This window comes from Jaculus jaculus, chromosome 11 (assembly GCF_020740685.1).
Source record: "Jaculus jaculus isolate mJacJac1 chromosome 11, mJacJac1.mat.Y.cur, whole genome shotgun sequence".
Lineage (NCBI taxonomy): Eukaryota > Metazoa > Chordata > Mammalia > Rodentia > Dipodidae > Jaculus > Jaculus jaculus.
In genome coordinates this window covers 87,879,246-87,897,775 of record NC_059112.1, presented here as the reverse complement: position 1 = coordinate 87,897,775, position 18,530 = coordinate 87,879,246, and the positions used below count along the sequence as shown (strand labels likewise).

At 40.5% G+C, this 18,530-nt stretch overlaps 1 protein-coding gene across 6 annotated transcripts in view; it reads left to right on the top strand.

The window, feature by feature from the left end:
* The window catches only part of Tbl1xr1 (TBL1X receptor 1), a 141,578-nt gene extending 126,925 nt beyond the window's left edge, over positions 1 to 14,653 (top strand). For all 6 annotated transcript variants that reach the window (XM_045161335.1, XM_004652330.2, XM_045161332.1 and 3 more), the window contains 6 exons: positions 1,593 to 1,714; positions 2,163 to 2,237; positions 4,971 to 5,098; positions 5,654 to 5,819; positions 8,797 to 8,898; positions 9,883 to 14,653. In XM_045161335.1, coding sequence (XP_045017270.1) covers positions 1,593 to 1,714; positions 2,163 to 2,237; positions 4,971 to 5,098; positions 5,654 to 5,819; positions 8,797 to 8,898; positions 9,883 to 9,909 — 620 coding nt within the window. In that variant the 3' untranslated portion in view covers positions 9,910 to 14,653. The remainder of the gene's footprint in view (positions 1 to 1,592; positions 1,715 to 2,162; positions 2,238 to 4,970; positions 5,099 to 5,653; positions 5,820 to 8,796; positions 8,899 to 9,882) is intronic.
* Positions 14,654 to 18,530: the final 3,877 nt, after the last annotated feature.

Below are 18,530 nucleotides of genomic sequence, written 5' to 3'. Positions count from 1 at the left end.
GGAGATAATCTAAGAAAGGGAATTTGACTCAAGGAAATTGTTGAGGTGTTGATCAGATGAAAAAATCAGAGGACTATGTGAGGTCACCCAGAGGTTACTACCTGCAGAAAACATTCAGGCATCCATGGTCCAACAGCAACTTGAACTTAGAGGAGAAGCTGCCTGTCAGAGGCCTGGTTGGTTCCAGAAACCCAGCCTCAATAAGACTAGAGCAATATTGGATGTTCTTTCTTTTCTCCTGACCTTGGGCCTCTGACTCTATCTGTGAGTGGCATGAACCGCTGTGGAAACCGATTTCCCACAGGAACCTGAGAATTATAGTTTGCAAGTGAGTGAGTGTTAGGGTCTTGTTAAGGAGTGTGGTTTTTCTGAGGGCAGACCCAGGGGAGCAAGACTGCCCCACCATTGAATGTACTGGACACTGCTAAGGTTACCTGCTGTTGCCCAAGGCAACACAATTTCCTGTGCTGGTTGGTTGAGGTTACATCCTCTCAGAAGTCACACCCTGAGCTTAGCGGTAGAGTGGAGTGATTTGTTAAGGAAACTTCTGTGAGAAACTAGTGAAGAAGAGATTTTAACTTTCTCCACAGGGTTGATAAGGCTTCCTATGTTTGTTCATGTAACTGCTTAAAGTTTTGCAGGCCCCCCCCCCCAAAAAAAGAAAGTCTGTTGTCACCTCCGCTGTCTTAAACAGTATAACCTGCTGTGCTTAAATTTCCTAAGCTATTTTGTGGGGGAAAGTCCCTTCTTTCGATGTCCTTCTACAGCTGACTGGATTGTAGAGACCACTCTTAGCCTACTGTGTTTTAAGCATTGCTTAGCCTAGTTGCTTGGTGTCCTTGTCGTCCTAATCTGTGTTGCCAGTGACTGAGAGCCTTAGCACCTTCCAGTGAGGGAAGCTGAATGTTTAATCAGAGTAAAACTAAAGTCAGACTGAGTATTAAATACCACCTTTTGGGACTTTGAGATTTAAAATTCTATGATTTCAAGAAGCATTTGATTTTTGTGTGGTATTTGACAAGAATTACTTAGGAGAAAATGTGTGCAGATTGTACACCATGCTGACCTGCACCTGACTCCTGAGGACAGTGCTCCACCTCCACATAGCATCTTGTTTGCTGACTACCTTCTGTGCATACTTAGAAAGGGGGATGCTGCTCCATTCTCTAGATGGCCCTACCTGGGTCTCAAACAATAGCAGTGCTATAACCAAGGTTTCTTATCTATCTAGAACTCCTCAGGGGATATCAGAGACAAAAAGAGCTGTTATTGCCAGGTTTGACTTTATTATTGTATAAAAAACAAGCCAAGAGTCCATGCTTGTAAGTTCAGAATACTGTATCTCATATACAGATAGCTGAAATTTAAAGTTTTTCTTTTTTTTTTTTTTTTTTTTGGTTTTTTGAAGTAGGGTCTCACTCTGGTCCAGGCTGACCTGGAATTAACTCTGTCATCTCAGGGTGGTAAAGTTTTTCTTAAGACATAGAAAACATATAATTGCTGCTTAACACAATGTCCAGACATGCTTTAGATTTCACAACTCGTGGTTCAAGCACATATTGAGCAATGTAAACCTCTCTGTTCCTTTCTAGCACCAGCCCTGGATGTCGACTGGCAGAGCAACAACACCTTCGCTTCTTGCAGTACAGATATGTGCATCCATGTCTGCAAATTAGGACAAGACAGGCCTATTAAAACATTCCAGGGACATACAGTAAGAAACCTTTTCCCTCATGTAAAGTGATTACATGGCCAAGCAATGTTTCAGAATAGTTTTGTTGGTGCATGTGTGTGTGTGTGAAGCCAGAAGTTGACATTGGGTATCCTCTTCTATCTCTCTCCATTTATACTTTGAGACAGGATTGGTCTCTTGCTGAGCCAGAGCTCACATTTTCAGCCACCCTAGCTAGCCAGCAAGTCTCAGATAGTGCATGTCTCTGTCATCCCAGTGCTGGGATTACTGGCATTCACCCCCATGCCCAGCATTTTATACAGGACCTGGGAATTCACACTCAGGTCATCATGCTCAGATAGCGAACATGATTCCCTCTCAGCTGTCTCCTCAGCCTATCAGAATATTTTAAAGTGTGTGTGTTTAATATCAAATAACAGTCTCATCCACAAAAAAAAATAAAGCATGAATGTCTGCTGTTATTTTTTAGAATGAAGTAAATGCCATCAAGTGGGACCCAACCGGCAACCTCCTGGCCTCCTGTTCTGACGACATGACTCTGAAGGTAATTCAGTGAGTGGGCGGCCATAGGGCAGTGTCCACAGTAGGGCTGCTCTGTGCGTGCGAAGACTTCCCTACCCTGAAATATATAAAAATACTTAAATATAGGAAATTCTGTTAAAAGAATGACTATAATGTGCATTACTCAGGGTTTTGATAGATGTAGAATCAGTCAGTTGGGAGGGGGGAAAAAGAGGAGGAGATTCGCATCCATAAAAGAGATTATGGAGACTGTAGTCCCTAATTCTGATGCCTGCAAACTGGATACCCTGGGAAGCTGGTGGTATGTTCCAGACCCAGCCCCAAGTTTAAGAATACAAAATGCCACCACCATGACTGAATCCTAGTTTGAAGACAGACCAGCATCTATGTTCAGGTGTGAAACTGGAAAGGGTCACTTCCTCTATGCCCAGTGCTGGCCCCCCTGACTTAGGTTGACACAGAACATTAACCATCAGAGCACAGACTTAGGTGGTAAGTAGGAAGTCATAGGCTGGTACAGTTCATTTGCACCTGTGAAAAGGTTTGGCCAGTGAGTGCTCACTCTCATCTTTGTGGTATCTATGGATTGACTAAGGATGCATAAATTCTATTTGAATCTGCTGTTTTGTGTGTCACACTTTTGCTGGGAAAGTGCTATGGAGCAGAAACTTGGGAGGCCTAGTGAGCCCACAGCTTTGACATCACCATGTGGATTTGTATTTTCTTTGTAAAAAGAAAGGAAACCTTGATACTTTCTGTGTTAGTACATTTGAGGCCATGATTACTGAAAAGGGAATTTTAAGCTAAAAAGCAGCCTACTGCTAATCTCTAAATGCTCTCTACAGCAACACTTGTCCCCGAAGACATGCCATCCTTAAAGTTTGCAGCACCAGTGAGTGACTGGAGTTGACCCTTGCCCATGGGATAGTCATAGGGTAGTCACCACTGAACAGAAAAATTGTTCCTGACCCTCTCAGGATCAAGCTCAGAGCTATGGGTAGGCTAGGCAAACATTGCATCACTGTGCTATGTCTAGTTTTTTTTCTGTTTGAGCCACGGTCTCTATGTAGTCCAGGCTAGCCTCAAACTCAAAATTCTCCTGCCCCAGCCTCTCAAGTGTTACCTTACAGGCCTATACCACCATACCCAGTCTGTGTCTTGGTATCTTCCTTGCCTACAGTGCATGGATTCTGGAGAAACAGAAGTCCAGTGTCTAGAGAAGCTGTGTTATGGAATGACTTGCAAGCTAGAGTGGTTGGAACTAGACTTTAGGCTCTGGAATCAGAGACTTTCTATTCCCTGAGAATAGTTAAAAGGCCCCAGAGAACTATAAAACAGCAGTGAAAAACATGATGTTGAACGGTTCCATTTTCTGAGAACAGGCAGCAGGATATAGACCTCCAGGTGCTCTAATTTACAGAGCAAGGTGCGTGAATTTCCAAAAGGAAACAGAGTGTGTGGAGTATTTCAAGGGGTGAAAGTGGCTGGCTATTAAATACTACTGAAAAGACTAAAGAAATAATTTATAGAAACACATTGAGCTCATTTCCATGGGACTGTAAATGCCTAAGCCACAAAACCACCTTGATGCTATTGTGCCATTTCTAGTAAGTAGCTCAGTGCAGTTGTGTGAGTTTTTTATCCCTTTGCTTAGTTTTTGACGATTGAGTTTGTGTGTGTGTGTAGATTAAAAGCCCCTCTTCAGCATAGCTCTATTGAATGAAAGCTAAAGATCTCTTAGTATTCTGATGATTCTGCTCAAAACCATGTGCTTTTTAAAAGTGTATTGGGGGGGAGGGCTGGTTAAAACACTTTCCTACAAAGCCTAATGACCTGGGTGTTCAGTTCCCACATAGAACCAGATGCACAAGGTGGTACATATATCTGTCGTTTGTTTGCAGTAGCTGGAGGCCCTGGTGCTACCATTCTATCATCTATCTCTTTTCTCTCTCTGCTTGCAAATAAATTTTTAAAAAAATTTTTTAAGTGCATTTGGGGCTGGAGAGATGGCTCAGCCATTAAGATACCTGCCAGCAAAGCCTAAGGACCCTGGTTCAGTTCCCCAGTACCCACGTGAAGTCAGATGCACAAAGTGGCACACATCTGGAATTCATTTTCAGTGGCTAGAGACCCTGGCATGCCCATGCTTTCTTTTTGTCTCCCTTTCTTCTTGCAAATATTATAATATTTTTAAAGTGCATTTATAGGCATGTTTTCTTCTTAGCAAAGCCTTATTCCATACTTAAACAGTTTAGCTTTCATTGCACCCATTTATTCTGAATGAATTGTCATATTATTTGTAAGTTGCTATTTTTACTTGTCCATTTTGTAAAATTTCTTGTGATTACCAATTATAAGAACAGTGTCTTAATTACAGGTCTTAATTTAAGGGACAGTATGAAAACTGCATTCAACATTATAACATCATGATTCACGGAACTGTGTGCATGTTTCGGGATTGTATCTAGGGCCTCCCGCATATGCTAGACTAGCGCTGAACCACCGAGTTACACCCCAAGCCCAAGGGATTTCTTGCATATTGAAATGTGTGCTAACTAAAGCTATCAAAAGAAATCTTAGAACAACTGTAGTTAACTTAACCTTCAAAGTCTTAAAGTGGGCTTTTGTAAATTTCTTTGTAATTATTCCCTTGGCTTCTGTGACTGTTCTAGTCATGTGACTTATTTGTACCAGAAAGACAATATTTTAAATATATCCATTGTATGAGAAAAATTACCTACTTCCTTCTGTTTAGATATGGAGTATGAAGCAAGATAACTGTGTCCATGATTTGCAAGCACATAACAAAGAAATTTATACTATCAAATGGAGTCCAACAGGACCAGGCACAAATAATCCAAATGCCAACCTGATGTTAGCAAGGTAATATATCTGTTTTGCTCTTCATTTTCATTCTTCCATAAATACAAACTTACCACAAATGTGACAAAAAATATAATTTCATTAAATAGGGTCATACCTTACAGGGAATGTATTTATTTGTAATTGGAACCTTTGAATGCAGGTTAATAGTATTTTGATGTTAATTACACCTAGAGATAATGGACTGATGTCATCAAATGTTGATTAAAACCCAGTAACCAGGCCCAGCATGTTGACACCTACTTGTAATAAGAGCTCTAGAGACAGATTGGATAGCATAAAAAGTCTGAAGTCAGCCTAGGCTTAAAAAACAGGAAACCACAGCAAACATGTTCAGATAATTGAAGTATAGCATTAAAAAATGTTATCATTTCTTTCACATAGAGGTGAATTTTAAAATCTCATCAGTTTTCAACACCATTGGTCAGTAAAAGATTCACTGAGCTGTAGAAGGCAGAGAGTCCATTCCTGGATTTTCAGTAACCTCATATGTGGGATGGGAGCCTGGCTGAGGGAAGTGATTGTTTATGAAACCATTCTGTCTCTACTTTCCAGTGCATCCTTCGATTCTACTGTCCGGTTATGGGATGTGGACCGAGGCATCTGCATCCACACACTGACAAAGCACCAGGAGCCTGTGTACAGCGTAGCTTTCAGTCCTGATGGCAGGTACCTGGCAAGTGGTTCATTTGACAAATGCGTGCACATCTGGAACACACAGGTATGCCTGAGCAACCAAAATAACCCCCACTTAATGCTGAATTAGAAGCATTTGTCTATATATTTTTTTGTATTTTATATAATTTTTATTTGCTTCTCATGTAGCATTAGTTTAATTCTTAGATTTAAAACTCTTAAGAGTGCATTTTAGAGGAATTTACAGCTCAACACATATTAAAACTGAAATTATATTTTTATATGCAGACCAGAATTTAGAAGTGGATTTCAAGTGTCTGTTGTATTTTATTATCTCTTTAAATATCATTTTCGAAAGCATGGTCTTTGAAGGGCTTGTATCAGAGACATAAGAAAGAGCCAAAACTGGGCACGGTGAGCACACCTTCAACCCCGGCACTTGGGGAGGCAGTGGTGATAGGATCACTGTGAATTTGAGGCCACCCTGAAACTACAGACTGAATCCCAGGTCAGCTTGAGCTAGAGTGGAACCCTATATTGAAAAACCAAAAGAAAGAGTCAAAGGATGAGAGTGGCCAAATGTGACAATTTATCAGTAACTGCAAGTTCACATAGCTTTTCAGAGACAGTGCAACAGACCTGCTTTCCAAACGGGAGAGGAGCAACTTGTTGCTCACTTCCTTGTCAGTGTCTTCGTTTTTATGCTCTGTGTACTGTGTCATCAAAGCAGCCACTGTAGTTTGCTGGGTGTAGGACATGTATCGTACATTATTGAGGGCACCATCATGAATTTCACAATAATTATGATGTAAGTCATCATTTATGCTATTTTTTCATTTAATTACACATTCATGTGGTTGAAAAAATTCCGAACATTAAACCCAAACATCTATGAAGGCCCATGCTGAGAATCTTACATCTCTTTCTGGCCTACTCCCTCTAGTAACTATTTCTGGCTACATACTGAATAATAGCATGGAATTCTTCTCTGTTCACTTGCATTGGCCTGGCAGGGTGTACTCTTCCTCATGGTCCATTCTGAGTGAAAAATGATATTTCACTGTAGCTTGGAGTTTTCCTTACCTTATGAGTGAGATTGAGGTGTGTGTTTTATATTTAAGGTCTTAACATTTTTTTTCCTGTGCATTCCTTTTCTTTTACGTCAATTTCATAGTTTGTTTTCATTGAGTCGTCTCCTCTACTTCTCTCCCTCATTCCCTGCCCCCTCCTGCTTTCATGTCACAGCTGTGTTCCTCTTCATCCCTTCCCACGATCCCCTCTATTTTCATGATCCATATATCCCTTGCCATGCATATGTAAACACTTAGCTTTAGAATATGTATATAAAAGAAAACATTTGTCTTTCAGAATCTGGATATCTCTGCTCAATATAATAAAGTTCTATTCATATTTTACAAATGTCATGATTTTATATTTATTTATTTGAGAGCGAGAAAAAAATGCAGATAGAGAGAATGGTCTTGCCAGGGCCAGAGTTACTACAAATGAACTCCAGACACATGTGCAGTCTTGTGCATCCAGCTTTATGTGGGTACTGGGGAATCGAACCTGGGACCTTTGGTTTTGCTGGAAAGTGTCTTAACAGCTAAGTCATCTCTACAGCCCATGAGTTCATTCTTTTAAGGCTGCATAAAAGTCCACTGTATATATGTACCACATTTTCTTTATGCATTCATCAAGTTGATAGGCATCTAGACTGCTTCCATTTCTTGGCTGTTTTAATAGTGCAGCAATGGACATGAATACATAAATATTACTGAGGCCTGGTGACTTGTCTCCTCTCTATGGCCTCTTCCTTCCTAGCAGCTGCAGCAGCTCAGGTGACCGTGCTTTTTTGGTTTATGATAGCCCTATTTGAGCTGAGAGATTGGGGTATGCCTTTACAAGAAAGCTGGTATTGTTCATAGACTGTGCATCTGCAGGCAGCTGCATATTTCACCCCTGACCTCAGGGCCTGTGTAGACTTGCTGATGTCGCTGTTCTGTCTTTATTCACCCAGGATACTCGAGCCTTGTGGTACTCAGCTTGTCCATTCATCACAAACTAGGAAAAAATTGCAGGAAGGGGACACAGTGAAAGAACCAAGGTGGCCTGCCAGCTGCAGTCAGCCTGCATGGCTGTTCCCCTCCCCCCCCCCAACTTTTTTTAATTAACAACTTCCATGTTTATAAAAAAATAACCCATGGTAATGCCCTCCCCCCCCCCCATTTTCCCCTTTGAAACTCCACTCTCCATCATATCCCTTCCCCTCCCAATCAGTCTGTCTTTTATTTTGATGTCATGATCTGGCTATGTTTTGTTTTTAAGAGGCCTGAGATCTGCTTTTCTAACTTGACTCTAGTTCACTAGAAAGCTGCAAGGTTCACCTCTGGTGTGTCAGAGAGTAGGTGATTGTCACAGCAAGGCCTCTGCCGTATTGAGTGACTGGCTTTATGGCAAAATACTTTTGGACTGAGTTTAATTCTCCAGTGGCAGTGGATGATTTCCATCTTCACTGAAGTTAAAAGGCAGTACTTCCACTTCGGACCTGGCTTTAGTTTTAGAGCAGACATGACATTTTTCATGAGCGAAGTGTGCACAACTCTTAACATGTGTAGCTTCTTGTGACTGATGGTGGCTTGTGTGCTCTCTTAACTTAGTGCTACTTGGGAAGTGTGCCATAAACAACAGACTTAGATTGCTGTTGCCTTTGTAAATTTGTTACATTTCCTGTTTGTGATATTTCTGGATCTTTTGGAAAAACTTACACGTCCTTCCGTAGTGACAAAAGGAGGTTGTTCTTATCATGCACGGCATGTTTCCCTGTAGCTGTTAGTTGTTTCAGAGAAGCCAAAAGCTCCAGACAGAGCATATGTGGAAGGAACTTGGGAGAGTGGTCTGTGGTCTTTTCCTACAAGGACCATCAAATCCACCTTGGCCTTTTGGGATGTGGCTTCCTGAAGACTAGACACCAAGACCCACCTCTGGTTGCTGGAGATACTGCGTTATAATGCTATTTGGATAACTTTGGTTTTTAACATTCTGTTTTTCATATTTTTTAGACAGGTGCTCTAGTTCATAGCTACCGGGGAACAGGTGGAATTTTTGAAGTCTGCTGGAATGCAGCCGGAGACAAAGTTGGAGCCAGTGCATCGGATGGCTCCGTGAGTTTGATGTGTGCTGGGGAGGGTGTTCATGGGAACGTGCCTGGTTTAGTTAACAACTGTAGTTGTGTTTATGCAAAATAAAAATTTGAGGTTATATCTTCCTGCCCAGAGGTGATGTACATGTTCATTGCATTCAAATAATATAAATAAAACAGGAGCCCTCTGAGTGCCATGGGGCCTTTGAATTCCTGTGCTTACCCTTGTCTTCCTGTGGAAGAGCATTGGGACTTGAGGAATGACATCCAGAGACAGCTGGTTTCCTGCATAGAGGGATTTATCATACAAAAGGCTCTCAGGGTGAAGATGGCCAGATTTTTAAAAATTATTTATTTAAGAAAAATGGGTGTCTTAAGGCCTCTTGCCTTACTGCAAAGTCCAGATGCATGTGCAACTTTGTGCATCTGGTTTTTTTTTTAACTTTATTTATTTATTTGAGAGAGAGAATGGGCATAGCAGGGCCTCTAGCCACTGCATACGAACTCCAGACGCATGCGCCGCCTGGTGCATCTGGCTAACATGGATCCTGGAGAGTTGAACTGGGATCCTTTGACTTTGTAGGCAAACACCTTAACAGCTAAGCCATCTCTCCAGCCCCGTCTGGATTTTTTTATGGATACTGGGGAATTGGACCCAGGTCAGTAGGCTTTGCAAGCAAGCAGATGGCCAGTTCTTTACCCAAGAACAGTTAGTTTGGTTTTCACATAAAGGGAAGCTGAAAAGAGTGTAGCCTTCATCTGTTTACTGAAGCAACAGAGTCTCTTAACTTGTCTACATCCCAGTCCGAGACTTCAGAAATAGTCTGTTTTACCAAACTCATTCCTGAAAATCAGTTTAGGTGACCATCTGACTTCTTTTGGTTACATATCCACTTCCATGATTCTCCTTTAATTTTATGAATTCCAAATTGTCCTATAGGAAGGTTGAGCTTGAAACATATGCTGACGTTCTAGACACCTGGTTGATTGCTGTAATCTCTTACAGGTGTGTGTACTAGACCTTCGGAAATAGCGCTACTAGTTGGAAGCCATGGACCGACTATGAATGTGTACATAGCCAAAATGACTGTCCCTGACCTACGAACTGCTCTAGTCCCACTTGAACCATGGCCAGTCCACTACAGCCACACCCAAGAGAAATATGTACATGCAGTGTATGTAAACAAAACCGTACCTGAAGATGACAGAGCTTCACCACAGCTTGTGAATTCTGCTCACCAAGTGCTGGAATCTAATCTGCTGTGCCCCTAAGATAGCATTTAGAAGACTTCATATGAAAAACAGAAGAGAAAGAAATATGCGTTCTGAAAGTCGACCATATGCGTACCAGGTTTTGGATGCGAATGGCAGCCTTGCTTCTCCCTTTGAACCGGCAGACTCACGGATCATATTCTCTTCCCTTCAGTAGAGAGCAGTCTGTATGGACAGAGAAAATGGACTTAGAGAAACCTGCAGCAGTAGTTTGCTCTTGCTTTTAACTTTTGTTTTTGGTTTAGATTATGGATGCATGAAGTAAGGGAGTGAATCAGTTTCTTGCTTATATTTTTTTTTCTCCGTTTAGACAACATGAAAATTCTTAAAAATATTTTAATGAATTCTTTTGAAGAGGTAGACGTTTGGTACATTTGATGGCTCCCAGAGCTTTTATTCAGTTGGTGCACATTGCAGAAGGGGGTTGGGGGTGAAGGGAGAGCACGTGGCCCTGGCCATGTCCGTCTGTAAGACACGTGCACGGAAGGGGATTATGCTTCTTGTTTTCTAGCTTTTATTTTTCCCTCCTCTCTGTTTTCTTGTTTCTTTTTCCCCCCTTTGGTGATGTGGCTTAAATATAATAGTTTCTTTTGGGGGACATTATTTCTGCCAATTAAAGACTTAGAAGGGCACAAAAATGGTTTTTTTTTTTAATACCATAGAGAAGATACATACAGAATCTTCTGATGTTTTGTAGCCATAACTAAATTATGGTTAAAATGTGCACTATTGTGAAAAGGAGCAAAATAGTTTGGGGCTTTCTTTTTTTTTGGTCATTGTTTGTTTGTCTGTCTGTTGTTTTGCTTTGTTTTTTAAGAGATTAAAATGTTTCTGGATAAGGATTAGCTTCTCAAAGTGTCCATCATTCTGTACAGAAGCTTAAATAATGTAATGTAGCCAGACCCCAGTATTAAAAATCTGTCATGTTATTTTTCTTTATAGAAAGCAAGATAACGGCATATAACACTGCCATCACATAGCAGAATGTTTGCTACCTTAGTTTAAAAACAATCTTTAAAAGACTTGCTTCAAGGTGTTTTTGAATAGCAGGGATTCAGAATTTGGGGAAAGAAGTGCATCTGCATTACCCCCCCCCCCCAACTGGTCCTCATCTATGGCGCTGTGACTACACGTTTTCCAATACATGTAGACTTGAGCTGCTGTTTCCCCCCAGTCATCACTACTGTACCATGTCTTTTACTGTTTCTGTAAAGTGTTTTCTTAAAGATACAGGTATCAGACCAAATCCCTCTTGTGCTCATGCAGCTAAGTAAATGCCAGAGAGAGATGTTAGTAGGAGGCCATGATTGCTACTTAGCAGGGTTTGTTGTGGTTAACATAAACATCTAGGAGTGTCAATTTCAAAGAGAAAAGTTATCTTTAAATTTTTAATTAAGAAATGGTTTATTTAGCTTAGCAAATTTACAATGCTACTGCTGTCACTAATTATTTTGTGGCCTAAATCTACTAAAATTTTAACCTGTGTTCTGTTTAAGTAGAAACAGATTTAACCCAGGTGATGCCACTTTGTGCTTGGTGTTTGGCCTTGTTTGAAGCAAGTCTTGTTTCACTAAGGTAGAATAGCATTTGCTTTTCGTAAAGAGAGTAAATACACTTAATTTCGCTACACATTGTTATACCTACCCCCAGTTATTTTTAGTGGGGACTATGATACTGTAATAATATTTTTTAAAATTTACATCCAGAGAGGCAGTCACTTATGATATGATGGTTTTGTGCCAGCTGTTCTTAGGGTTTGATCACAGTAGAGAGATCGAGAACATACCACCTGTGACTTCTGTAGAAAACTCAGTATCTGAGTGTCTGGCACTTGAAATTCTGCTTTTATTGCTGGAGGTCCACATCTGTTGACCTCTGTTGTTGTTTAAAAAAATAAAAATAAAAAAATCTGTGCAATAATTTTTAAATGTGCTCCCAGGAATAGACACAAATGTTCTGAGTGTGTGGAAGCTGCGTTTCCCTTTAGCAATGCATTTGTCAATTGCACTGAATTTAAATCTGAAAGTCAGAGGTGATTACTGATAATACTTTTGTATTTTGATATGGACAGTTTATTCATTTGCATACAATGATCGACATTTTCCCAGCTGATTTAAAACATAGTCAAGAATTTCTGCAATATAGCTGCCAGAATAGACAGCTACATTTTTCAGATATTGTCATGTTTTCTGTTTTGTTTTGTTTCTCTCATTTCTTTAGCTATTTACTCAAGCGTACTAGCCACAGTAGGGCATATAAAAGATATCAGTGCAGGGCTTTATGCTCCTGAAGTCTTGGGTCTTTAAGTACAAACTTCTCTGAAAGGTTTCCACTTAGTAGGCGGGGTTCTTCCCGAGTGTGCCCACGTTCATTTTTGCTGCTGTTCTTGAGTCCACCAATGCCGGCTGATGTGCCACCATGCTGCCCGGGAGACAGACAGCGCTCACCACACTGCTCGGATCACGCACCTCTCTGATCTGGGCAGGGACATGACTTCAGGGGACCTCGTTCACAGAACGTAGTTCCACATAGGAATTCTTTCTTTTCCTCTTGTTTTCATGAGGTCTCATTCCTCCTCCAAGATCAATGGAATCAACTGGTTTTTCTGTGGTATTAATTACAGATGCTACTGTGAGAAACATAATCATAAGGAAAAATAAGAAAGCTTGATGAGTACTCACTGAGTAGAGAAATGAGTAAAGACAGAGTAGCTGCCGCTCCTGAGTGTCGTGAAGGAGCATGCTTTGTTCTCCCCCTGTGTAGGAGATCCCTCTGTACTCAGATGTGCTCTACGCCTCATTTCCTGTAATAGTTTACAATACCATTGACTTCCAAAAGACTCTTAGAAGTGATAACTGGTAGTTTCCAAATAGGTTTTAGACTGTATCAAATTCTGTTTTAATAAATTATTCTCTAGTAAGTGTGTTTTAGGATTAAACATCTTTTACAGATACTGAAAGTGCCTCCTTTTGTGGTGTAAAAAACAAATTATGGTGCAAAAAGTAATCACTAGATTGAATCACATGAAGGTTTTCTTATTTTGCTTTTTGACATAGTAAAAATGTCAAGAGAAAGGCCAAAGATTTGTACATTCTCACATATAAAGCACTCCTTTTTTTCCTTAAACTTCTTTCTGTCAAATTAAACTTAATGAGAGAGTACTATTTTTAAGGAGCTATCTGTCTGCGTGGAACACTCTCGTTCAGAGGAAGGTAAACTAGTCATGAGTAGAGGCCCGAGAGGACTGTGCAGTTTTGCTGCTTAAATCACAAGTGACCACGCTGATGCAAGCACAAACAGCAAATCTTACTAGATTGACGACCAGCTAATCTTAAATGCAGTGCTGTTCTACTCTTCTAAGATCGTTTTCATTTTCATAAGCATAGAGTACGTTTCTACAGACCTTGGACTCTCACTTTGAGAATGGTACTTGCATGTGGTGAGTTACTGTCACGGTCCTCGCAGAAATCCTGCCTCCGTGGACCAACATTGTGGCAAGGCAGCAACAGCCAACATTTTGGGGAATAGCAGCAAACCTACAAAGACCCTGGTGGTGGTTTTTTTTTTTTTTTTTTTTTTTGTGTGTGTGTGTGTGTGTGTGTATTTGTTTGATTATTGTTTTGTTCCCCTCCTTTTCTCAATCAGTAGGGATGGAGGGGGAGTAGGAAGGAATGACTCACTCCTTCCAGTCATAGCTTTGAAGTGTCACATTTAATATCAGTTTTTAAAACATGATTCTAGTTAAATGTAGGAGAGTAAAAAGAGGAAGTATTCACTTTTTTAATACACTGAGTTAGAAGTTTGTCTTATCAGTAGTTGTGAGGCATGGATAGCTTTCTTTCTTTCTGCCTTTATGTTGACAGTTGGAGCAGGGTGAATAACTAGAGTTTTTTTTTTCTTTCTAGTGAGCTGTTTCATGTTTTCTTTGAAGTTTCTGGATAAGTTCAAGCAAATATTTTGCATGTGTTATCTAGTCTGATGTGTACTTATCCATCTCATTACAAACAAAAACAGGCAGACTGCATTTTGTAGCTGTGTGATTCTTAAATACAGAAGTAATTTTCTTCTCTCCTGACTTGGACATTGTAGCTATATAATGTTTTCATTTTGATTTTCACAAATCCTTTGGGTCTAATTCTGTGAGCCTACCTATAGCACTGGATTAAAATGTCTGCATCGTTTCTTTAGTTATCCAGTTAACTTTAAAACTGTTGTAAAAGTATAAACCAGCCCATGACAGTTTTCTGTACATGTTAAGAACCTTCCTGTTCAGTTTTCATGATTCTTATGTGAGGAACACCGATAGAGCTGTTCTGTGCTGTCCTGGACCATGTTAATGACACAATGTATTTTGGTTCCCATCACAATGATTTGTCCCCGTGACCTTCAATCCTTCCAGGCACAGCTTTTGTTTGTTGCGGTTTCCCTTTGCATTGTATTGCTTTGATGACTGTAATTTGAATCAGATCTGAAAGAGGTCCAGAATAAAATATATTTTGATATTATGTTGGCTGTGTACATATGTAAGACCTTTGGTAATCTGTGTAATTTGTATAGGTGAGTTACTGGTCAGGTGGAGAGAGAGGGATGGTATTTCTTGTTTACAGTTTCTTGTTTACACTTTAATTGCTTTTATGCCTCCAGTGTTCACTGTAAATGGTTTTGCTCCAAGTTAGTCTTCCTAAACATACAATCTATCTGCCTGTTCAACCCTTACTGTTACCAGTGAAAATAACTGCCATCGGAACCCAAACCACTGTTTTCATAAACATTGTTATCCAAGATGTATACTTTAAGCCCATAGATGAAATTAAAATTTTGCTATTTTATTACTTCTTGCAGGAGATAAGACTTTTTAAAATGAAGGGATTATTTTCTATTTTTATTAAAGAATAATAGAGCGTCTAATCGGCTAAGGAATAAAGATGACTTCTTAGTTGTGTTTAAAGGTTGATACTGTGTTCAGAGGACATTACCTTACATAAGACCTCAGAGTCAGCTGTTAGTTTAGCATGCAGTGTGCTGTGCTGCAAGAGTTCTTTGCCCCACTGATACTCTCCCTTTACAGAAACCAGTCATCATGTGATCATTTGCACTTCCACTCGTCACTTCGGTCACTAAAACCCTAGTAACCTGTGAGGAAAGCCATGAGGCACCCTTCGGGGTTGGAGCCCAAGTCTGTGGTAGTTACTTGAGAGACTTTGAACCACTGAGTACATTCTTCCTTCTCGATGAAGGAGCCTGTCTTCCAGGTCTTCTATGCCTTTCACCCTCAAACAGAGACCAACAGGCACAGCCATGTCACGATGCAGTTGCTAAAACTAACAACCTTTCGTTTTCAAGGGGTTCACTTTTATTGCATAGCATAGATTGTTAATGACACTCTGCACTTTATACTTTTCCAAAAAGTGTTGGGCTACTAAGGATTAGAATCCATACAAGCTTGAAATTAATTTGAGCAGTCAGTAAAGGGGTTATTTTACATTTCGTAGTTCTTATACATTACCACTGATTAGATTTCCTACCCAGATAATAATGCATAGCTGACTAGATTGAAACTACTGTTTTGTTTTTTTCCCCCCACTATATTCATTTGAAAAATACAGTGGAGGAAAAGCCACTCTGGACAGTGGTTTTACGGTGCTTTTCTCCGCTGTACCAAAGCCGCCAATGAAATGTTAACCCTCTGCCACTTTTCCTGCATGCTTCTTAATTGTCATCTATCAATGCTTAATTGTCCTAACTTGTAATATTTTTGTATTAAATTTTTTAGGAGTTCCTTGTAATTTCTTTAAAATTTAAAATATATTAAACACAAAGTGTTTAGTAAAGTACAGATGACACGTACTAATGTTCTTTGGTTATTGGGTTTGTACTACCAGTTGGGAAGAAAATTCTCATTTTAAGAATTAGGACAGTTGGGTGGGTGGAATCTACACTGGAAAAGAAAAATCACATGCATTTTGAAAACTGATATCTAGTGTCAGTATGGTCTGCCTTAGGGAGAGGCACCTCGGCAGTTAGGACAAAGTGTAGCTAGGCGGTGCAGCTGTGAGCACGCTCTTGCTAGGTTAGATCAGACATCTGGCCATCACATGCTGAAAACTAAACACTACTGGGGCCTTTCCTGCTTCAGCTTCACTCACATACACTGCTACCAGGCAGTCATCTGATTCTCTAGATGAGTTACACAAGAGACAAGACACATCCCAGTGGAAGCACAGGAGGCAAAAGTCCACAGTGATGCCATAAGGTCATCTCATCAAGTTATGAACCAGGATGACGACTCACCCTTGTAACCCAACACTTGGGAGGAGGATCAGGAGTTGAGGGCCACATGGCAAGTGAGAGGTCAGTAATGGACTACATGATACATGAAATCCTGCCTGAAAAAAAGGAAAATGTCGCTGTTGTAGTATTAATACTTAATTTTGTAGTGTAGTATAAACATTGGTACTCGACATGTGTTGAAGTGGATGAGAACAGAGGTAAGTTAATTTTAATTAAAAATATTAATCTGGAGTGTTCATTAGAAGCCATTTTGAAATAAACTGCCCTACCCTTGCCCCATTGCTGAATATTAAATATGGTAACAGTTCTTCCATGAGCTTGCTTGTGCCACAGGAGATGAAAAGTGTCACTGGCCTGTGGCATATTTATCATACATTTATGCATATAAAAAAAGTCACAGGGCTGGGGACATGGTTTAATTCGTACTCTTTAAGGTTGGGTCTTGATCTGGATCAGGCTGATCTGGAATTCGCTATTAGTATCATGGTGGCCTTGAATCCATAGAGATCCTCTTAACTGCCTACTCAGTGCTAGGAATAAAGGTTTGTGCCACCATTCCCAGCCATCACCAGGATTTTTGGAAGGCAGATTTCTGTTTTGTATATTGCATTAGCAGACATTTGGATTTTTGTCCCCTAAGATCTTTTTACAAGCCACCTTCTCCTATTTTCCCATCCCAAGTCCCTGACCCCTTTTCCCTCAGCAAGTATTTGTTGCGTAGTTAACATTTCTTCTGGCACTAGATACGCAGTCATGAGGTAGGAAGAAACATTGTTATGAAGCGTGACTACAAGGGAAGGAGGCATTTTCATGTTGTAAGAAAAGAATTACACCGAACTATCTGAAATAACTGTCCTTTAAGTCAAAACAGCCCAAATAGAGGTAGATGCAAACCATCCAAGCTAATTTGAGGTACCGTGCAAAAGAGTGGTGCCTGAGCACTAGGAATGTAGCTCAAAGGTGGAGTGCTTGCGTAGCATGCACAGAAGTCCTGGGCTGCATCCTCAGGACCATACAGCCCAGATGTGGTGGCTCATGCTTGTAATCCCGACAGTCCGGAGCTAGGGGCAGGAGAATCGGCAAATTCAAGGCCAGCTTAGGCAAATGAAAAAAGTCATAACTAAAAGGCTGGAGATTTGAGTACTTGGACTACAGAGTTGACATAACTATTCAAGAATACCCAGTATATCCCACTCTGTGACCCATATTACATCTGTCATGCTTGTTACAGGTTTTTGTCCTGGGCTCTACTGAAACTTTAGGCTGTGTATGTCAGTATATATATTTTAAAATATTTATTGGAGAGAAATAGGTATATATATATATATATATATATATATATAGAGAGAGAGAGAGAGAGAGAGAGAGAGAGAGAGAGAGAGAGAGCGCTCGCGCGCGCAAGAGCCTCTAGCCAGTGCAAACAAACTGCAGCTGCATGCCCCACCTTGTGTATCTGGCTTACATGGGTATTGGGGTCCTTGGGCTTCATCGGCAAGTGCCTTAACTACTAGACCATCTCTCCAGCCCATCTTTTTGGTTTTCTGAGGTAGGGTCCCACTCTAGCTCAGGCTAACCTGGAACTGAGTGGTCTTGAACTCATGGTGATCCTCCTACCTGTGCCTCCCAAGTACTGGGATTAAAGGCGTGCGCCACCACACCTGGCCAGCCCATCTTTTAAACATCCATTAATCTCAATAAAAGACAAAGAAATTAAGCAATTCATTCTTCTCAAGAGGCTCCTGGCTTTGTTTAGGTAGGGGTTATCAGCATAGACTCTGCGTTTGAAGCCAGGAACTCAGAGATGTTGGAATTTTGTGCCAATCAGGTACTGACTCAAACCATCGTATTATTAACAAGTTATCAAAAAAAAAAAAAAAAAAGGAAAGCAAAAGAAATAGTCTTTGATTCCAAGTTCATTAATAACTGAGCTGCTTGTACCACTGTTTCAAGTCTCAGCAGAGGTAGGGTAGGGACTTGGAGCTGGGTCTGTACTCTTAGCAAGAATCTCTTCAACCTCAATTGAGAACTTCATAAACATGACACGTTAGGTCCCATCCACGGACCTGAGGGGTCAGCATCTCCAGAGCAAAT